Genomic DNA, 21,973 nt, shown 5'->3' with positions numbered 1-21,973 from the left:
CCCCGGGCTCTCGCGTGGCTCCTCCCGCCGCGCCGGCCCTTCTTTCTGCCTCCTTCGGAGTCACAAGATCACTCAGCGGCCTCCTTTCGGGATCTTTCCGCCGTCCCCGCCCCCTACCTTAAAAACTCTCCTCGTCGCTTTGGCCGCCAGCCTGCGTCCCCTGAAATGAGCAGAGTGGCCTCTCCCGTCCGGCGGGGCTGCGGCCGGCGCTCATCCGTCCTTCGGTTCCCCAGGGAGGGCGGTGCTGGCCGGGGACTCTTTTTCGTGGCGGAGGGCGCCGCCGGCAGTGGACGTTTCACGACGGGGGGAGGTGCTGCGCGTCCAAGATGGCGGCGCCCTGTAGGCTGGAGGAACTGTGAGGTAAACAGCTGAGGGGGAGGAGACGGTGGGTGAGTATGGGGGTGTCTCCCCCCCTCCTTTCCACCGAGGTTTCTGGGGGCAGCCCTGGCACCATGACCCCAGTCTGCGAGGCGCTGGGGGGCGGGCGCGGGAGGTTGACGTGCTGGGAAGAAGACGCGGGGAAGGGGGATTTGGAGAGCCCGTCCCCTCCCTCTTATCTCGCGCTGTCCCCGGCGGGGACTTGGCGGGTCCCTGGGGAGGGGAGGGGGCCGGGCCGGGCTGCGGCCCCTTCCCGGCGGCCGAGGGGACGGCTGCTCCCCTTGGCCTCTGCGCCGAGGTCAGGAGCGAGGCGGCCCCTCCGCCTGCGCCGGACTCGTGGGGTGACAGGTCCACGCGGGGCGCGGAGGGCCGGGGAGAGACCCCCCGGCGGGTGGGGCCGGTCCCGGGGCCGGCCGGGAGGGGGCGGGGAATGAATGGAGGCTGCCCGCGGGCGTCGGGGGCTCGGCCGGGCTGGGGGTGCGTGCGGGGGTCGGCGGGAGCCCCGCGCCCGAGAGCCGCGCGGGGGCGCTTCCGGGGCGGCTGCGTGCGGAGCCGCTCCTGGGCGCTCGTTCATTCATTCGGAGAGCCTGCGGTCGGAGGGACCCTGCGGGGTTTAAGCTCGCTCTTTGTGTTTCCTGCTGCGGGAGGTGTGGAGTGGGGGCGGGTGGGGGTGGGGCTCGGGGAGGGGGCGCCTCGTGGGGTCCCGGCCGAGGGAGGGGGCCGCCGCCGTGAGCGCCTCCCGGTTTCTCGGATGAGGAGGCTGAGGCTTGGCGAGACCTGGCCCGAGTCACACCCCCGGGAGGACGCGAACCCGGGTCTGGCCGATTGCAGCGCCGTGGCGATGGGGCTGGCCTGCCCCGGAGTGGCCACGGTCTGGGCAGCGTGTGTGCGCACTTGGCTGAGCGTGGCTCAGCCTTTCTTGGGAGGGCAACGCTGCGCGGGCAAACTTGCTAGCCGGCGAAGTAGTCAGGAGTTTGATAAAATGATGAGTTTGCTGCAGAGCGAAGCCCTACCGTCGTCACTTGATTTTTTTTTTTTTTTTAATAGAACGCGTAGAAATAGCACTTGACTTCGCCCAGAGTAAGCTGCAGAAGCACGCAAATAGAGTAATGCTCTGGGAGATGCGCTGATTTACAGGGCTGGGACCCGCTTGGCTGCTCGGGGTTCGGCGGGCTGTAGATCTCTGGGAGCCTCAGAACACCCGGTCTCTGCAGCCTTTGATTTGCGGAGCATTCCTGAGCTGACCTGGAATATGCAAATGCGGAGGCTGGTTGAGGGTTTTGCAGGGAAGTGCACCTCTCTCGGTCTTGCAGGTGAGGCTCCTGGTGTCTGCTGTCGCCCTGGGGGCCAGGGCCCCTCTCTGACCACTCGTGGAAGCCGGAGGGGTATTTACAGGAGGTGCACGTGGAAAACACCCTCCTGCTAAAGTTAATGTCTTATCCCAACCAGTGACGTCACGTGCCTGGAAGGGCGGGTGGTGCCAGCTCTCTTCGCTTCCTGCTTTTCCTGGGGTCATAAACACTTGGTGCCTTCCTGAGGCCCTAGCCTCCGAGCTTGCCTGTGCAGAGGTGGAGCGCTCGAACCCTGGGCTCAGGGGCACCGTTCCTCCCGAGTTCCTGCTTCTGTGTGTGCCTGGTTTCATTTGTGAGCTAACAGCGAGCAGTCCCACGAGGGAAAACCCAATATGCACCTGTGTGTGTGGTGTTTGCAGAGTGATGAAATCCCAGAAGCTGTGGTGGTTACAGAACCTCCACGCACAGCTGCTGGGCCCCACAGTAGGGAGGCCCACACGCGGGGTCTGGGAGGACCACCCTACGTGGGTGTTGGCTTTGGAAATGGTCTGATTGCCCCTGAGGTTGACAACTGCTGGCACAAGTGTGCACGTGGCCGTTCCTTTTAACTTAGCACTGAGCGTGGAGGCGTTTCTTAGGTGGAGAGTTGGGATCTCCGCTGGAGCTCACTGGGCCCGAGAGCTCTGCCGTCTTTCCAGGGAGGCTCCCAGCTTCTCCTGGGGTTGACAGGGTCTTTGGGTGCTGCCGACCGACACAGCGACACATCCACCGTTGCATGCTTCCCTGAAGAGCCACAGGCTTTGCCTTCACCCGGTCTCCTCGGGTCCCAGCCTCAGCTGCTGCTGCGAAGCTGGAGAGCCCGGCTGTGACTTGGTGCCTGCTCCCAAGTCCACACTTCTGTGACTACAACCTCCCAGTTAAAGGTTCTGGCAGAATCGATTGACCAGGGTACTCCTGGCGCTGAGGCAGCCAACCAGATCGGTGGCTTTTAGCTTGTTCTGAAAACCCGTTTATCCTTCATGGCTTAGTATTTTTTAAAAGGTAATTCCCTATAAATTCCACGTGTTGTAAATCTCTCCTTGAAACTTTAGTTTTATTTGCATTAGCTGTCTGCTTTTTTGTTATTTAAATAGTGGTAGGCCTAAAAGAGTACTTAATGGTATTCAAATCTGTAGCTGGTTTAAATGCACACACACACATACAAACAGGTAATAGATACTCTACATTGAATTTTTTTATTACTTTATTTTTTAAAATTGTTTCATTTAAAATTTATATCTTTTCAAAATTGACATAAAATTATACATATTTATGGGATACTATGTGATGTTTTGGTTCATGTATATGTTGTGTAATCTCCAGTCAGTGTAAATATGTTCATCTCTTCTAACATTCACAAACGCTGAGTTTTTACTGACCTCAGATGATCAGTGGTGACTATTTAATATGATTTGGTGTACATGAAGTGCTCATTTATCTTTCTTATTTCAGCTGGTCTGAAGTAGGTCTCTCGTCAGCAATCTAAGATTGTTTGGACTTTTAAGTTTATAGTAGCTAAAGTTAGTGATTTAATATCTATTTTAATAGAGAATAAAATTCATTTCATATGAAATCTCAGGATTTGTCGGTTTCTTCTTGTCCTTCCCTCTGCAGTTGTAACTTTTGTTACTTATTGGGAAGTAGCAAAAGGTAACAGAAGCCTGCTTGTTAAGGCTGATAGGATTCCCATGGACATCTAATGACAAAGTGTCTTAACTCAGCTGTAATCCAAAACATTGTGGTGGTTACTGGCCTACAACTCATAGGCCACTTTCTCTTCTTTTTATTTTTCCCACAAAGAAACCATTTACTTAATGAGGACACATTTCATAGGTGCAACTTTAGGAGTGTAGTGATTTATTCATTTGAACGGTGGTGTGACAGAGAAAAAGATCTTCCATCCTCTGGTTTACTCCCCAAACGGCCAGAGCACTCAGGGCTGGCCAGGCCAAACCCAGGAGCCTGGAACTCCATTCGGGTCTCCATGTGTGGGCCATCATCCATGGCTTTCCCAGGCACACTAGCAGGGAGCTGGATCAGAAGCAGAGCAGGGGACCTGAGCCGGGGACCCTCGCAGCAAGCAGCCACCACAGTGACGGCCCTGATTGGTCATTTTCTGAAGTAAATAAAATGACAGTAGAAGCCGTAAGTGTTTGAGTGACAAGGGACAGTGTTGTCCTTGTGTTGCTGATGTGATGGAAGTCACAGTGGGGAGGGACAGGAGGAGTGGGTGTGGTGCCCTTAGCATCCGCATTCATGACGACCTGGGATGCCTTGAGTAGTTCTCAGAGCCCAGCAACAAACTAGATGTGTGTCCATTTTAAACTAGAGTGATTTTATCTGTGTTGCAAATACCAGCTGTTCCACTGCAACTGCTAAGGGTTGTGTACCCAGAAATACATTTTGTTAATATTGTTACAATAAAGTTTATATTTATTGGGTACTTGTGTGCAGGCACCATGCTAAGTATTTTACGGGTCTGATCTTAACTCTTCCCGCAGCCTTCGAGGCAAGAAGTTCGGGGTTAGGACTTGGAGTTGCCGAAGGTCCCTTTATTCATACGAACCCTGTTTGGTTGACTCCAGATGTTTCGTCTTCCACTGTGGGAAGCCGTCTGAGCTGCTGACCTCCTACACTAACTCACAGGGCAGGGGAGGCCTCAGTGTCCCTCTGAGAATCCGCAGGAAGCTGTGACCAAATGCCCCTTCCTCTGCCCCTTACGTTCTTGCTCCCTCTCCTCTCTGCCTTTCAAATAAATAAATAAATATTTTTTAATAATCTCTTTTTTCCTACCAATAGGTGGGAAAAGCCCCAGTCTTTGAGAGGTGGGCTTATGCATTGTTTGTGCTGCAGATCATTTTGTTGAGATTCTTCACAGTTCACTGGGGATCCAACCTTAGGTGCAATGTGGAAAAAGGAGAAGTAGAGAGCGTAGGCCTGTGGCCTGCCGAGTGCTCGTGAGGCGTGCCAGTCAGCCCTGCTGGTACCCTCAGCCCCTGGCAGGGCTCCACGGGCTGTTCTCCCAGGCTGCTGCAGGGTTTGTTTTTGCCTTATACTTGGAGTGAATGGGTGACTGCTGCCTTCATCCTGCTCTTTGCTGGTTCGCCCGTGGTGGTTATCCTTTGGTGGGCATCAGGATCGCCGTGAATGCGCCACCCCCAAACTTTCTGAATTCGGAGATCTGGCAACGCCCGGCAATTTGCCTTTCTGACAAATCCCCAGGTGATGCCGGCCCTGGTGGTGGGAGGAGCTCATTTGGAGAACCGCTGCCCTCGGCCGTCGACCCTCTGTCTTCCCTAGAATATTTTTGCTTTGGTCCTGTGCTCTTGAGATCCAAAGGGATTTCAGACGACTTCTAGGGGAAGCCCTGTGTGGTGACTTTGGTGTCTTTTTGGCCTGTGTTTCCTTGGTGAATAATTTTGTTTGCTGATAGAAAGAACACAAGCATCAGTTTTTGTAGAGGAGGTGGGCCTGACCGGAACCAAGCTCTCGCCCTCGGGGCAGGCTGCCAGAGCTTCCTTCACCTTTGGGGTAGCGCGTGAGCTTTAGTGCACTGTCCATCACAGCCCCTCACGGCAGGGATTTTGAGTGGCGCATCACTGGTAATTTGGGACCCTCCTTCCTGTTGCTACGAACTTGAGAGGAACTTCAACTGCTGAGACCGTTTCACTCACACGTGCCTACGTATTTTGGCAGGTTTGGCTGTCAGCTGTTGTAACAAGTGCAGTAGCATTTTTTTCCTTCTTTCTTCCATGCATTGATAGAGAATTGGAGCAAGTATCTTTTTAGGTGCATTTTAAAAAATATTTATTTATTTGAAAGAGTTACAGAAAGATATAGAGACAGAGAGGTCTTCCATCTGCTGGTTCACTCACCAATAGGCTGCAATGGCCAGAGCTGTGCTGATCAGGAGCCAGGAGCTTCTTCCGGGAGCTTCTCGCGGGTGCAGGGGCCCAAGGACGTGGGCCATCTTCCACTGCTTTCCCAGGCCACAGCAGGGAGCTGGATCGGAAGAGGAGCAGCCGGGACTAGAACCAGTGCCCACATGGGATGCTGGTGCTTCAAGCCAGGGCTTTTAACCTGCTGCACCACAGCGCCAGCCCTGGTGAATTTTTTTTTTAACTCTTTTTAGATGTATTTGTGCTGGAGGCACCGTGGTTCCCTGGACAGGATATTACTCGGAAGTCACCTGGCAGTGTCTGAGCTGGAGCTGAGCACTAACCTGCATTCTAATGTGCCCCCTCTGTCTGGACTGCCCCTGATAATGAAGTTGTCCATCCGCACCTGGACCCATGTCTTCGATGTCTCTGGATTTTTGTTGATGGAAATGTGAACGTAGAGAGACAAGTTACAGGTGTAGTTCAGATGTTCTGCAGTTTGTGGCTGCTGCTTAAGATGCGTGCATCGCCTGTTGGAGTGCATAGGTTGGATTCTCAGCTCTGCCTCCCAATTCCAGCCTCCTGCTAGTGCAGACTCTGAGAGACAAGTGACAGCTCAGGTAATTGGGTCCTTGCCGTCCATATGAGAGGATGAGGTCGAGTCCCTGGCTCCTGGCTTTGGCTTGGCTCCGTCTTGGCTGTTCTGGGCATTTGGGGAGGAGCTCTCTGTCTTCTGTCCCTCTGCCTCTGGAACAACAACAACAACAAAACTCTTAAACCCAAGATGTAGTGAAGCAACGTCTGCTTTCACTTACAAAGTTAGCTTAGGCAATTTGATGTGAATTTAGCTATTTCCTAGTTGTGAGGTGTTCCAGGGGTGACTTTGCAGGCCATACAGAATAACACTGGCTTCTTAAAAGTCTGAGTATTCAACCACTTTCATATAAAATACTTTACAGAGGCATTTTTAGGTACCTGCCACCTGCCCTCTCTCAGCTCACAAGGCGCCTTGCCTAGGTCCGAGATGCGTGGAAAGATGGCGGAAGGTCCTGCTGTGACAGCCACCTCTGGCCTTGGCCCACATCTCCCATGGAGCCGTGGAGCCCCTGGCATCAAAGCCCTGGGTCTGTGAACACCTCGAGGATGGAGTCAATTCAGATGGAAGTCAGTGGAAGCAGATTGACCTGTGCTGCTTCTGTTACCTTCAGAATAGTGAAGCACAGAGCCTTTCTCCTCTGTAGGCGAGAACCCTGCCCTCGGGTAAGAACCCCTCTCACGGAAAACTAGGTCTGGGAGAGCCTGCCCACTTCCATTTGCTGGTTCACCTCCCCAAAAAGCTGCAATGGCCAGGGTTGAGCCAGGAGCCCGGAGCTCCTCCTGGGTCTCCCACGTGGGTACAGGAGCCCAAGCACTTAAGCCATCTTCTACTGCTGTCCCAGGCCACGGCAGGGAGCCGGGTTGGAAGTGGAGCAGCCGGGACTTGAACTGGTGCCCATATGGGATGCCGGCGTCGCAGGCAGAGGCTTAACCTGCTACACCGCCCCTTGACTTCGGAAGATGGACAGTTGGGTTGGTGCTGTTGCTGGGTTCTGCAGGGTGTTTTTGTCCACGCTCCTCCCTTCCATCAGGAGGCATACGCATCGTGTTCCCCCCAGGGACCTCCGTGATCTCCCTGGTGGTGCTCTGACAGGGCGGGGTTTCAGTGTAAGGAATCGTAGCTACCCTTCCTCAAGGCCACATGACATTGGTGCTGATTTAGTTACCTTTTTTATGTGATAAGTTTACAGTCTCAGCGTTTACCAAAAAACACTGATTTCCTTTGGTTGGGCAGTGGTCTGGACTGGGCAGACAACAGACCTCATCTTTATATATCTCCTGATTTTACCTTGACTTTAGATATTATATTCAGGTAAAAGATCCGTGGGATTAACTGCAAGAGGAAGTCTATCTGACTCACTGTATTAGCCATTGGAATTAAGATTCTGAAGATTAGAGGTGCCTGCTTTCTGACGTGGAGGGAGGGTGGCCGAGCCTGTGAGGTCCCGATGGCCTCTCTGCAGGGCCAGTCTGCCGGCAGCACAGCCACACAGTGCGGGGGCCACCCAGGGCCATTGGAGGGGACGCCCGGACTCTGCACGAGGAAATGCTGTCCGCTCTGAGCAAGGGATTCTAATGTTAGAGTTGCCCGATCCGCCGCGTGGCTTTGACCAGGACTGTGTTCAGGGGCTTGTTCCCAGGCTTCTCTGTGCTCCGTGTAACCAGATGCGGAAGGCTGAGTTTTCACACTCTGTGTTCAGCCCTTGCGTGGCTACCAAAGCAGCTGAGGAACTCCTAGCTGGCCTGAACAGGGTGTGTTCACCAGGTGCCAAGAGTTAGCCCAAGCAAGTGGTCCTGTCCTCATGGAGTTTACCGTCTGGTGATCAAGTCATACCTAAATATAGCCAACGGGCACGTGTTTTAGAAGCAAGCTGGAATGTGTTCTGTATATCCACACTTAGCATGGATGTTTGCTGTGAGGTGATTTGGACAGAGTAACGAGAGGAAGCAGGGGAACAGCTGTTTCAGGTGTTTCACGCTTTCCTGTGGAAGGTCAGCTGTGGGTTGTGCTGTGTGTGCTGATTGTGGAGGCAGAATCAGGCTCCGTGCACTTTAGGAAGTCTAGGGCACAGCACTGGGTAAGCTGCCGTCTCTGTTGACAACGCGTATTGAATTGGGGTGTGGTGGATGACACAAAGAAACACAGGCTGCTCAGAGTGTGTGACGGGACAGCCCCTGTCGGCCGCCGGGCGCTGGAGGGCAGAGGAGGCCCAGGAAGGCGTCTGGTGGAGTGAGTGAGTGAGTGCGCTGGGGCTTTAAGGATAAGTGGAGTCTGTCAGGCACAGGGGCAGCACGTGCGGGCCCCCTGGGAAGCACTCTGATGTTACCGGCTTGAGAAACTAAAAGCCATCAAGGAGGGGAGGGGCCTGTGGCAGGTGAGGAGGTGCTGCAGGCCCACTGAGTGCCTGGGGCAGTGCCTGCAGCCCACACGGTGCGTCTCACTCAGTCTTCCACAGCCTTCCGAGGCTGACGCCATCTTTTATTTGAGTTAGACGTCAGAGACTTAGTTAAGCACCCCAAAGCGACACACCTCGTAAGTGGCAGAGCTTGGAACTCTGGATCTAGAGCCCTTCCCATCCATTTGCTGACAGCCCTGAGACAGTGATTGCACGCTTAGCACAATCTAGGCATTCTCCAGCGGTCGGCTGATCAGACACGTAGACAGAGAGGCGTGTGCTGGTGGTGGAAGCCACATAGCACCTGTCAGCGGCTGGCCGGAAGCGGTTTGTGCCAGATGAGCCCTCCTGACGGCCTCGGGTTCTGCCTGCTGGGGGACTGTTACCTACATGCGTGTGCTTTCTGTCTCCGCAGCGGCCATGAGAGACAACAAGTTGGCAGCGCTGGGAACTGAAGCACCGGTGGTCCACAGGGCAGGTAAGGCGCAGCTCGGTCTGGGGGACCGAGGGGGACGCAGGGGGTCGTCCCTCTTCTCCGTGTTTGTGCTCAACGTGCCTCTTTGCATTCAGGGATGTAACGTTTATGGTTTTAGTTACCTGCCAGGAACGGGGCCATCTGTGGCTTGAAACAGTCAAATCGCTGTTGATTTGTGCATTACTTGGTGCCAGGCACTGTACTGCGTGTGTTATAGGCCTCACTTGCTGTGTGGCTCCATTGTACAGGTTCTCGGGCTCAGAGATGTTAGGGAACTTTCCAAAGGTCATTAGCTGGTGTTTGGTGGGCCTGTGACGCAAGTCATTCTACCTGGCAGCAAACTTTGGTTTTGATCATTAAATTATCTTGAAGCCGGTGTGCTGGAGCGCGTCAGTCAGCTAGAGCAGAGGTTTTTAACCCTGGCCGTGCCTTAGAGCTCCACTTGCCTTTATAAAAACAAGCCAGGTGTGATGTCTGGACCGACCTGCACGACACTGGGCCTGGGCTTCAGGGTTTTAAACTCTCAGGTGATTCTCCTGTGCATTCTGGGCCGAGATCCCCTGAGCCAGTGAGTAAGTATTCACAGATTAATGTGGCTGTGTCTATCACTTGTCTCAGGTGTGGGCCTAGTCATGGCGGCTTTCAGGAGTCAGAGGGTTCCTGAGCCCCAGCACGTGTGTTCTGTGAATGCTGAGGCTGTGGCATTCCTGCGGATCTGAATGTGGTCTTGGGGACTGAACTCACCCCGGACTGTGATTTCAAGTTTACAAGCAAGAGTGCCGGGTGCAGCAGCGTGTAGTTGTGTAGGGACAGACAGTTTGACCTGCTGTCTGTCCAGGGCAGCTAATGCGATTCATTTCGTGGTTCAGAGGGGATTGTGAGACAAGGTCAAGATGTTTGCTCTAAAGCCATGTTGGTTCCTAAGTAGGCACTGACTACAGATGTAGACTGTATGGTTCTCTTACAACAACAAAGCTTTATTCATTTTATTTTATTTTTTTTTAGGATTTATTTATTTATTTGAGAGGCAGAGTTACAGGGAGAGGGAGAGACAGAGAGAGAGAGGTCTTCTACTTGCTGGCTAACTCTCCAATGGCCGCAACAGTGAGGTCTGGGCCAGGCTGAAGCCAGGAGCTTCTTCCAGGTCTTCCACGTGGGTGCAGGGGCCCAAGCAGTTGGACCATCTTCTTCTGCTTTCCCAGGCCACAGCAGAGAGCTGGAACAGAAGTAAAACGGCTGGGACTCAAATTGATGCCCATATGGGATGCTGGTGCTGCAGGCGGAGGCTCAACCCATCACGCCACAGTGCTGGCCCAGCAGTTTGACTTTTCATCTTCAGATTCTTTCTTTCTTGTCCCATTCTCAGAAGCCCGTTGAGTACAGTCGAACTATGGTCCAGTGATCAGATGATGAGGTCCAGCAGAATATCACCATCAGAGACGTCAGCCTTGGGATATGAAAATAAACCTCAGAACTTAACCATTTTTTCATGATTATGATTGTATCATACTTTAGTGGTCAGATTTTTTTTTTTTTTTTTTTTTTTGACAGGCAGAGTGGACAGTGAGAGAGAGAGACAGAGAGAAAGGTCTTCCTTTGCCGTTGGTTCACCCTCCAATGGCCGCCGCGGCCGGTGCGCTGCGGCCGGTGCACCGCGCTGATCCGATGGCAGGAGCCAGGAGCCAGGTGCTTTTCCTGGTCTCCCATGGGGTGCAGGGCCCAAGCACCTGGGCCATCCTCCACTGCACTCCCTGGCCACAGCAGAGAGCTGGCCTGGAAGAGGGGCAACCGGGACAGAATCCGGTGCCCCAACTGGGACTAGAACCCGGTGTGCCGGCGCCGCTAGGCGGAGGATTAGCCTAGTGAGCCGCGGCGCCGGCCAGTGGTCAGATTTTAAAACTGAAGTTTTAATAGGAGAAGCACTTTGTGAGAATGTTAGTACTTTGTGAGAACTGTTCCTGCTGTGTTCCGTGTGTGATGCCCTTGGCCGCTGGCACACTGGGCCTTTCTGGACAAGGCAGAGCTGAGGCAGCTTCCAGAAGGTGGCTTTCCAGGTGTTGAGAACCTGATCCTGATTCCGAGCGTGGCAGGCTTCAGCTTCGTCATCAGCTGCTAAGAATTGCTGACAACCCATGGCAGTCGTTTTGGACAAACTCTTTATTAAAACTTTGGCCTGTTGAGACTCAAAATTACAAGAAGTAGTCTTAGAGAATTTTTGTAAAGTATATTTTGAAATTTGGTTAGCTTTTGGGCATTTCGTTTTTTTGTTAATATCTTTTTACTTTAGCCTCTTTAGCTCAAAGATGATTTTTTCATGGTTGTTGTTGACTGATATGGATGCTTTGTATGAAAATTTTTTTGATTTAATGAAATTGAGGTGACATAGCTGACACTTTTAATTTATCCTGTGAAGTATTCCTAAATATTGGCTGTTTCTTTTTAAACTATAAGTAATGATTTAAAAATTTTTTTAAATTTATTTTCATTTTATTTGAAAGGGAGACAGATTTACCACTTGCTGATTCACTCCCCAGATGCCTGCAGTAGCCAGGGCTGGGCCAGGCTGAAGCCAGGAGCCCCGAGATCCACATAACTGGCAGGAGTCCAAGCACTTGAGCTGTTACCTGCTACCTCCCAGGGTGTGCGTTAGCAGGAAGCTGAAATGGGAAGCAGAGCCAATACTAGAACTTAAGTACTCTGTTATGAGATGCCAGCGTCCCAAATGGCATCTTTTTTTTTTTTTAAGATTTATTTATTGGCTGGCGCTGCGGCTCACTTGGCTAATCATCCGCCTGCGGTGTCGGCACCCCAGGTTCTAGTCCCGGTTGGGGCACCGGTTCTATCCCAGTTGCTTCTCTTCCAGTCTAGCTCTCTGCTGTGGCCTGGGAGTGCAGTGGAGGATGGCCCAAGTCCTTGGGCCCTGCACCTGGCTCCTGCCTTCGGATCAGTGCAGCGCGCTGGCCGCAATGCACCGGCTGTAGTGGCCACTTGGGGGGTGAACCAACGGAAAAAGGAAGACCTTTCTCTCTGTCTCTCTCACTGTCTAACTCTGCCTGTCAAAAAAAAAAAAATTATTTATTTGAAAGTCAGAATTACACAGAGAGAGAAGGAGAGGTGGGGCGGAGGGAGGTCTTCCATCCACTGGTTCACTCCCCAGTTGGCCACAACGGCCAGAGCTGTGCCGATCTGAAGCCAGGAGCCAGGAGCTTCTTCCAGGTCTCCCATGCGGGGGCAGGGGCCCAAGCACTTGGGCCATCTTCTGATGATTTCCAGGCCAATAGCAGAGATCTGGATCAGAAGCGGAGTAGCTGGGTCTCGAACTTGTGCCCATATGGGATGCCGGCACTGCAGATGGCAGCTTTACCCGCTACGCCACAGCACCGGCCTCCCAAACGGCATCTTAACTGCCTCACCAAATCCCCTGCCCTGACTTTTTCATCAAAGACTATACTCTTTTTAAACAAAGATGTGCTTATTTATTTGAAAGGCAGAGTTACAGAGGGGTGGGGTATATATAGAGAGATCCTTCATCCACTGGTTCACTCTGCAAATGGCTGCAATGACCAGGACTGGACCAGGAACTCCATCTAATTCTCCTGCATGGGTGGCAGGGACCCAAGCACCTGGATCATCTTCTGTAGCCTTCCCAGGCGCACCAGCAGGGAAGCTGGATGATAAGCCAGGGACTCAAACTGGCACTCATACGGGATGCTGGAATTGCAGGCAGTCACGTAGCCTGCCAGCCACAAAGCCAGATCCAAAGACTACAAATTAAATGCACTTCTTAAAGATTATTTTATCTATAATAAATACTACAAGACAATTCTGTAGGAGTTAGAATTAAGATATAATTTAATTTCTGTTGAAATAGCCTTGAATTACTTAAACTTTTATAAACACTGGCTCAGAGCATATATTGCTTTTTTTTTTTTTTTTTAAGATTTTATTTATTTATTTGAGAGGTAGAATTACAGACAGTGAGAGGGAGAGACAGACAGAAAGGTCTTCCTTCTGTTGGTTCACTCCCCAAATGGCCGTAATGGCCAGAGCTGCGCCGATCCAAAGCCAGGAGCCAGTTGCTTTTTCCCGGTCTCTCATGTGGGTGCAGGAGCCCAAGGACTTGGGCCATCTTCTACTGCTTTCCCAGGGCATAACAGAGAGTGGGATCAGAAGAGGAGCAGCTGGGACTAGAACTGGTGTCCATATGGGATGCCAGTGCCACAGGTGGAGGATTAACCAACTGCACCATGGTGCCAGCCCCAGAACATATACTGTTATGTGTAAACCTTTCTAAACTACTCTTAATATTCTTGTTCATAATTTACAAAAAAAAACTACCTTTTTTTTTTTTTAATTTATTTGAAAGGCAGAGAGAGGCAGATCTTGTATTTGTTTTTTCAATCCCACATACCCACAGTAGCCCTGTGTGGGGCCAGGTCAGAACCAGAGTCTGGAGCTCTGTCCAGGTCTCCCTCAGAGCTGGAGGAGACCCAGGTACTTGAGCCGTCACCTGCTGCCTTCAGGGTCTGTATTCTCAGGAAGCTGGAGCCTGGAGCGGAGCTGGAACTTGGACCAAGAGACTCTAATATCAGATGCAATATCCTAAGTGGAGTGTTTTTTTTTTTTTTTTTTTAGATTTATTTATTTATTTGAAAGAGTTACGCAGAGAAAAAGAGAGGCAGAGAGAGAGAGGTCTTCCATCTGCTGGTTCGCTCCCCAATTGGCTGCAATGGCTGGAGCTGTGCCAATCCAAAGCCAGGAGCTTCTTCTGGGTCTCCCACGTGGGTGCAGGGGCCCAAGGACTTGGGCCACCTTTTATTGCTTTCCCAGGCCATAGCAGAGAGCTGGATTGGAAGTGGAGCAGCCAGGACTTGAACTGGCACCCATATGGGATGCTGGCAGTACAGGCGGTGGCTTTACCCACTACGCCACAGCGCTGGCCCCCTAAGTGGCGTTTTAACCATTGTATGAACTGCCGGCCCTTTCAATTGTTTTTGAACATAAAAAAAAGTCAACATTTGTCATGAATAGAAGCGTTTGCTTTCATAAAAAGTAAACATTTTACACTTAAACTGGCAGAATTTCAACTTGAATGCTTCATCTACAATATTTTGCCTTTATTTGAAAGTGAACATTCAAATGTTCATTTACTGTTAAATCTTCCAATTACATTTCTTGTCCACCCTACTGATGTTTTATAAACAGGTGTAATGGTAGCAACATGATCATACAGCCATTGATTTCATACACAAGATCAAGAATGCCAGAAGTGCTGCTGAATAAGCAGTTGATTGTTCAACCCTCAAACCGTATAAGAACCCAGGCCAAAGCTGGAGACTGGGTTTTGGCTGAGGATAGAGACTGAAATGGAACTTTACTGCATCCCTACTTTCTATGCTTATTGAGATCAAAATTATTCCCTATGGTCAAATCTGATGGCCAGTTGTAGAGTTGAACCTGATTCAGGGTTCCTTATGATAAAGTATCTTTTGGGGCCAGCCTTGTGGCTCAGAGGATTAGGGCACAGCCTCTGGCATCCCATATAGACACTAATTTGAGTCCTGGCTGCTCTGCTTCCAGTCCAGCTCGCTGCTAATGCATCTGGGAAAGCAACAGAAGATGACCCAAGTCCTTCATCCCCTGCACCCATGTAGGAGTCCTGGCTGGAGTTCCACGCTCCTGGCTTTGGTCTAGCCCTGCCCTGACCATTGTGGCCATATGGGGAGTCAGCCAGGAGGTGAAAGATACTTCCTTCTGCCTCTCCCCCTCTCTGTAACTTTGCCTCTCAAATAAATGGGTAAATCTTTTTTTTTTTAAATTAATTTATTTATTTGAAAGAGATACAGAGAAGGAGAGGCAAAGAGAGAGAGAGAGAGAGGGGTCTTCCATCTGCTGGTTCACTCCTCAGATGACTGCAACAGCCAGAGCTGCACCAGTCCGGAGCCAGGAGCCAGGAGCTTCCTCTGGGTCTCCCACATGGGCATGGCGTCCCAAGCACTTGGACCATCTTCTACTGCTTTCCCAGGCCACAGCAGAGAGCTGGATCGGAAGTAGAGCAGCCAGGAGTCATATGGGATGCTGGCACTGCAGGCGGCAGATTTATCTGCTACACCACAGTGCTGGCCCCATAAATGGGTAAAAAAAACAACAGAAGAAGTGTCTTTTATAGACGTAGTACATAGCAGCCCCTGTGCAGTGCTGTATGGAGCTCCCAGGGTGGCATTTTGAGCAGAGACCTAAGAGAAGCAGTAAACCACTCAAGGATGTGAGTGACTGTGCAGGCATAAAGGGAACAAGTGCAGAGGCCCTGAGCAAGGACCAGTTGTCCTGTGTCTGACAAAGGGGGACCTAGGCAGGGTGGTGTGCAGTGAGGAGGCAGGGATGTGGTTGTGAGCGAATTACAGGGGAGGTTGCTGCTTCCTTGTCTCCAGGAGAAAGGAGGTCATGGCTTGCACTGGGGTGATGGCAAAGGAGACGGATTGGACATGGGCGGGACAGTTGGAAGAGGTAGTGATGCCACCTGTGTGGCGCCTTTACTGAGATACAGAAGACTGGCAGAGCCATAGGTTTTGGAGTAGGGAGTGGAGTTGAAGGTCCTGACACCCTCAGGTGAATAGGATTATCTGTGGTACTGTACTGTGGCACACAGCCACTGGAGATAACGTTAGACCCACTCGGGTGCTGCATGAGAAAGTAGGATATGGAAACCACTCACCTGTCACTGTCTTCCGACTTCCGCATGCTGGTTTCTGCAGTGGGATTCTGCAAGATGGAAAAGAGGCTGTCATGGCTGTAAGTGCATGCTTGGTTTCATCTGGCAAGTCCTCAGCCGGTCTTCCTCAGTGTAGAGTGTGTCTAACGCGCACACGTCTCTAGGCCGGCTCCTCCCTCCCTGTGGACCAGCAGACCACGTCTCTGCGTCTCCTGGAGCACACGTAATCGTCATTGCCCTTGCTAAGTTGTCTTTCCTGCCTCGTACCCTGTACTCAGTGTAAACCCTCAAGGCGTGTTCGAGCTTAGAGAGAAGGAGCTATTCCAGTCGAGACACTGATTCTAAAGCTTGTGATGCAACTCTCATGCAGGCTTTTGAGGGCGTCAGGAATCGTGAGCTTGGGTCCTGTACATGAAGGTTTTTCCTGATGAAAATCTCATGTGAAGTCCAAGATCTGGGTTTTTCCTGAGGATTATAAAATATGGTTAAGCAGTAGAATTTTAACTAAAAAAGTGTATTTCCAAACATGCTCTAATATATTTTAGAATACAGTCGTATTTTTGCTTTCTTTAAAGCATGTGGAAAGAGTAGTCTCCAAAGCGAGACTGTCTGCCTACATTCTGCTTACAGCCCGGCCAACGAGCCGATTAACCCGTCACGGCGAGACTGGGCAGGCACCCGCGTGGTGAGAACGGGGCGGTGCTGCGCTCCTGCCTGCGTTTGCAGCGCCAGAGCCGGCCGCTGGTCCTCTGAACACGCGGCAGACAGCTCCACCAGCTGGGAGCAGGCCACGAGCGGCCCTGCTGAGACAAAGCCAGCTTAGGAGCAGCACGTTCCCGCCTGTGAACCACGTTCCTCCTGCACCAGTGAGGATCACTTGTGGTTACCGGAAGTAGAAGTAAACGTGGGAGCTAGCTAGCACTGTGAAGGACCGCCTTGAAGCGGTGGCCTAGGATTTTGCCTTGTGTTTTCTGTGGTAATTTGTGGGTGCTACTCGGTGAGCAGGTCTTTGTATCAGGTCCTGTGTCGACTGCTTTTCACGCGTTATTTCATTTACTGCTCTCAGCCACAGTGACCCCTCACAGCTTGGTGTTGTCTGCATTTGTACATTTAATCCAACTCGCAGTAAAATGAAGTTTGTTTCTCTTTCCAGTTTTGAACTCCTTTGTAGTAGAATCTTACTACTTCTGAGCCCTTTGAAATTGCCGTCCTTTGTGATTTGTCTGTGAGATTTGAAATTACAGATACGAGCCAGCAACTTCCTGCACCATGATTTGCTGTGAAAAACACATTTAGACATCTCAGTCAATTTTTCTGACTAATGAACCTCAGATTCCTCAAGAGCCAAGTCAGTGAATGTCACCAGGTTATAATTAAATGGCAGCGCAGACAATAGGAAGTTAACCCGGCCGTTGCTGGGGTCACGGCTAACTTAAGTTCCGGTGTCCCTGTGGAAGGAGCTTCGCTCTTTAGCTGGAGTTTTCTGTGCTGTAGTGTTTTTAAAACAGAACTCGTGTGTCACCTGTATAAAATCACTTGTTCAAGTATAGATTCTTGAGCCCAAAATTCAGTTGTAAGATGGACCCAGGAACTTATATTTCTTTTTTTCTTTTTCTTTTTTTTTTGACAGGCAGAGTTAGAGACAGAGAGAAAGGTCTTCCTTTTTCCATTGGTTCACCCCCAAAATGGCCGCCACGGCTGGTACGCTGCGGGTGCAGGGCCCAAGCACTTGGGCCACCCTCCACTGCCCTCCCAGGCCACAGCAGAGAGCTGGACTGGGAGAGGGGCAACCAGGACAGAACTGTCGCCCCACCGGGACTAGAACCCGGGGTGCTGGCGCCACAGGCGGAGGATTAGTCAAGTGAGCCGCGGTGCTGGCCAGGAACTTGGATTTCTCACAAGAATTGTGGGTGGCTTTGATGTACACTAAAGCTTAAGAACTGTTATTTTAGAAAAGCAATAGCATATATCCTAGCCTACTTTAATGTAGCTGCAGATAACATACCCGGTCATTGGCCTGGGAGGTCGGCCATCTAAGTGGGCAAAGTCACCTGTTTAGGGTGTCCGTGTTCCCAACTGTGAAATAGGGTACATGTGCCTGCTCCCCTCCCAGTGTTGCTGTCATGATTAAGGCCACAGGTTAGCTTAATGTCACATTTAAGCTTGGGGCTTTGGAATTAGGCAGATCTGGGTTCACATTTTGTTTCTTCTCTGTTTGCCTCTTGCTAGCTTTGTGATCCAGCCAAATGGCCTCATCTGTGTTTCTTTTTCTTTTTCTTTTTCTTTTTCTTTTTTTTTAATTTATTTGAAAGAGTTACAGAGAGAGAGAGAGGTCTTCCATCCGATGGTTCATTGCCCAATTGACTACAATGGTTGGAGCTGTGCCGATCCGAAGCCAGGAGCTTCTTCCTGGTCTCCTACACGGGTATAGGAGGCCAAGGGCTTGGGCCATCTTCTACTGCTTTCCCAGGCCATAGAGGAGAGCTGGATTGGAAGTGGAGCAGCTGGGACTTGAACCGGCGCCTATATGGGATTCCGGCGCTTCAGGCCAGGGCGGTAACCCGCTGTGCCACAGTGCCAGCCCCTCCTCTGTGTTTCTTTCCTTGTACAATGAGGACAGAATTGCCAACCACAAATGTACAATGGTTATCTTATAAATGGTAGCTATTACTGCTTTCTTTCTTTCTTTTTTTTTTTTTTTTTTTTTTTTTTTTTTGACAGGCAGAGTGGACAGTGAGAGAGAGAGAGACAGAGAGAATGGTCTTCCTTTGCAGTTCGTCCACCCTCCAATGGCTGCCACGGCCGGCGCGCTGCAGCCAGCGCACCACACTGATCCGAAGCCAGGAGCCAGGTGCTTCTCCTGGTCTCCCATGGAGTGCAGGGCCCAAGGACTTGGGCCATCCTCCACTGCCTTCCCAGGCCATGGCAGAGAGCTGGCCTGGAAGAGGGGCAACCGGGACAGAATCTGGCACCCCGACCGGGACTAGAACCGGGTGTGCTGGCACCACAGGCAGAGGATTAGCCTATTGAGCCGCGGCGCCGGCCGGCTATTACTGTTTTTAAAAATACCGTTTTAGAGGCTGATGTAAACTATCTGACAACACCAGCATCCCATATTGGAGTGGTGTTTCGAGTTCTGATTGTTTGCTTCCAGTGCAGCTCCCTGCTGAGCCTGGGAAGGCAGCAGATGATGGTCCAAGTCGTTGGGCCCCTGCTACCTACATGGGAGACCAGGATGGACTTCTGCTTCCTGGCTTCAGCTTGGTCCAGCCTTGGCTTTTGTAGCCATTTAGGGAGTGAGTCAGCAAATAGAAGATCTCTCTCTCTCAGTTTCTCCTTATGTGTTGTTGCCTTTCAAATAAATGAGTAAAATAAAATACATTTATATATAGCTTTAGGGGCAGGCAGGTGGCACAGCAGTTAGGTTGCTACTTGAGATGCCTGCAACCATGAGTGCCTGGATTGAGTCCCCTACGCTGCTTCTGATCCAGCTTCTTTCTGACCCACACCTCGGGAGGCGGCAGGTGATGGCTGAAGTGCTTGGGTACCTGCCACCTGCATGAGTGACCTGGAGGGAGCTCCAGGCTTTTGGCTTCAGTCTGTCCTAGCCCTGACCATTGCAGACATCTGAAGAGTGAGCCAGTGGATGGGAGATTTCTCTCTCTCCTTTCAATAAAGAAAATGAATTTTAAGGCCGGTGCCGCGGCTCACTAGGCTAATCCTCTGCCTTGTGGCGCCGGCACATCGGGTTCTAGTCCCGGTCGGGGCGCCGGATTCTGTCCCGGTTGCCCCTCTTCCAGGCCAGCTCTCTGCTGTGGCCAGGGAGTGCAGTGGAGGATGGCCCAAGTGCTTGGGCCCTGCACCCCATGGGAGACCAGGAAAAGCACCTGGCTCCTGCCATCGGATCAGCGCAGTGCGCCGGCCGTGGCAGCCATTGGAGGGTGGACGAATGGCAAAGGAAGACCTTTCTCTCTGTCTCTCTCTCTCACTGTCCACTCTGTCAAAAAAAAAAAAAAAAAAAAAAAAGAATTTTAAGATTATAACAGCTTTAGGGATCAAAGCCGGGAGAAATAATCAGTTATAAATGTGTTTGTGACGGGAATGACTGCTTTTTATATATAAAGAAAAGGCACCTGCCCCACTACCGAGAAGAACTGAGTTTGGAAGGTTTACCCTGCTGGGCTCCTCCTTCCTGGGAGTCAGCGGCTGTTGGGCACGCAGTTGATTCTAGGACAAGGATTCTGTGCCAAAAGCAAGGAAGTGCTCACTGATTCAAGCTGGTTATTGGACCTGATGGACACTTACCAACTTCTAGATGTTCATGGGCCAGTAGGAAGAAAATAGTATGCCTTTGGTTCTTCTCTAAAAGCAGTTTGTCTGCTTTCTAGATCACTGATTTGAAAAATAGGAATGGTCTTAGCCAGAATCCAGAGAAAATCATAAAGTAGGAATAAAACTTAGACTTGGTCCTGTTTGGTGATTGGTTCTGAGTGGTACTGGCTGTTTAGGTTCCTCTCTGTTACATTCCATAGCAGTCCTCTTCCTGTGTAAGTCTGTCAGAGGTAGAATTAGCTACGTGCCCTGTCTCCTTGCATCAGCAGCCTCGGCCACGGTTCTCACTGCATCGAACACAGGCGCTGATCTGTTTGCAGCTGTGTAGTCACACCGGTCATCTTCTTTTCAGTGTACTCGTGGCCCCAATGAAGAGCCTGCGGAGCCTTTAATGCAGTCCTGGAGCCGGCGCAGCGTGTGCGAGCGAGAGCATGGCTCAACCAGCGAGTGTCGGGGAGCTCCTCTCCATGCTGGACTCCCCTTTGCTGGCTGTGCGAGACGACGTGACAGCTGTCTTTAAAGAGAACCTCAATTCTGGTAAGCAAAGACATATCCTTTCTAGCTACTTGCTATAAGTAAGGCCTTGACCTAGGGCTGACTTGAACCTGCTGTGTGTTTTGGTTTTCATCTTCCAAAGACAGTCTTTTTTTTTTTTTTTTTTTTTTTAATTTATTAGACAGGTAGAGTTATAGACAGAGAGACAGAGAGAAAGGTCTTCCTTCTGTTGGTCACTCCCCAAATGGCCACTATGGCCGGCGCTGTGCGGATCTGAAGCCAGGAGCCAGGTGCTTCCTCCTGGTCTCCCATGCGGGTGCAGGGACCCAAGTACTTGGGCCATTCTCCACTGTACTCCTGGGCCACAGCAGAGAGCTGGACTGGAAGAGGAGCAACCAGGACTAGAACCGGCGTCCATATGGGGTGCCAGCACCACAGGCGGAGGATTAACCAAGTGAGCCACGGCGCCGGCCCCCAAAGACAGTCTTTAAACCACCAAAAGAGTGTACGCTGGAGGATTCACTGTGTGTGTGTTACCCTTTGGTTAGGGAGATACTTAAATACACATCCAGAAGTAAGACCATGAAATGGCTCCCCTTCAGAGTTTCTGCCATTCTCATTCACCCCCAGTCACCCCCTTAGCTCAAGTATTTCGTTTTATCTTTTTTTAAAGATGTACTTATTTATTTGAAAGTCAGAGTTACACAGAGAGAGGAAAGGCAGAGAGAGAGGTCTTCCATCTGCTGGTTCACTCCCCAGATGGCTGTAACGGCTGGAGCTGTGCCAATTCAAAGCCAGGAGCTGCTTCTGGGTCTCCCACGCAGGTGCAGGGGGCCAAGGACTTGAGCCATCTTCTACTGCTCTCCCAGGCCATAGCAGAAAGCTGGATCGGAGGTGTAGCAACCAGGACTTCAACTGGCACCCATATGGGATACCAGCACTGCAGGTGGCAGCGTTACCTGCTACGCCACAGCGCTGGCCCCCCAAGTGTTGCTCCCCCTCTTTGTGGAGGAGCGACACTGAACCCTGCGCTGTTCTTTTGTCTGCTCGGCCCTTCCCGGGATTGCTGCTGGTTCTTCCCGGGTTGGCTACCGTCCCTTCCACCTCCGTGGAAGGGCGGTTCCCCCTGCCACTTTCCCCACTTCCGCGGGGGAGCGGCACACCGCTGGCTGGCTCTCTCGGGGGCTGCTCAGGTGTTCCCTCAGATAGATGTTCCTGGTGCATGTTGTCTCTCTCCTCCTTTATAGTCCTCTTCCACCAATCCCAACTCTGCTATCCACACGCCGAGTACGCTGCTCTCCTCCAATCAGGAGCAGGATCAGCTCCTGCAGGTCATCACTCAAGTTGGCGAGAGGCAGCTGCGTAGAAGTTGTTTACTC

General features: G+C 51.4%; 1 protein-coding gene across 12 annotated transcripts in view; it reads left to right on the top strand.

Moving 5' to 3' along the window:
* The first annotated feature begins 29 nt into the window (after window positions 1-29).
* Window positions 30-21,973, top strand: part of TSC1 (TSC complex subunit 1) — a 62,541-nt gene continuing 40,597 nt past the window's right edge. For 2 of the 12 annotated variants that reach the window (XM_070058370.2, XM_070058360.2), the window contains exons 1-3: window positions 30-360; window positions 8,996-9,058; window positions 20,452-20,636. In XM_070058370.2, coding sequence (XP_069914471.2) covers window positions 20,531-20,636 — 106 coding nt within the window. In that variant the 5' untranslated portion in view covers window positions 30-360; window positions 8,996-9,058; window positions 20,452-20,530. Of the gene's footprint in view, window positions 390-886; window positions 1,026-8,175; window positions 8,263-8,463; window positions 8,718-8,995; window positions 9,059-20,451; window positions 20,637-21,973 lie in introns of those variants that run through there. The other 10 variants (XM_089322011.1, XM_070058365.2, XM_070058366.2 and 7 more) reach the window with 9 other exon arrangements.

This window comes from Oryctolagus cuniculus, chromosome 1 (assembly GCF_051225735.1).
Source record: "Oryctolagus cuniculus isolate XC-2025 breed Fujian yellow rabbit chromosome 1, ASM5122573v1, whole genome shotgun sequence".
Classification (NCBI taxonomy): Eukaryota; Metazoa; Chordata; class Mammalia; order Lagomorpha; family Leporidae; genus Oryctolagus; species Oryctolagus cuniculus.
This window is presented reverse-complemented; position numbering and strand designations above follow the sequence as displayed.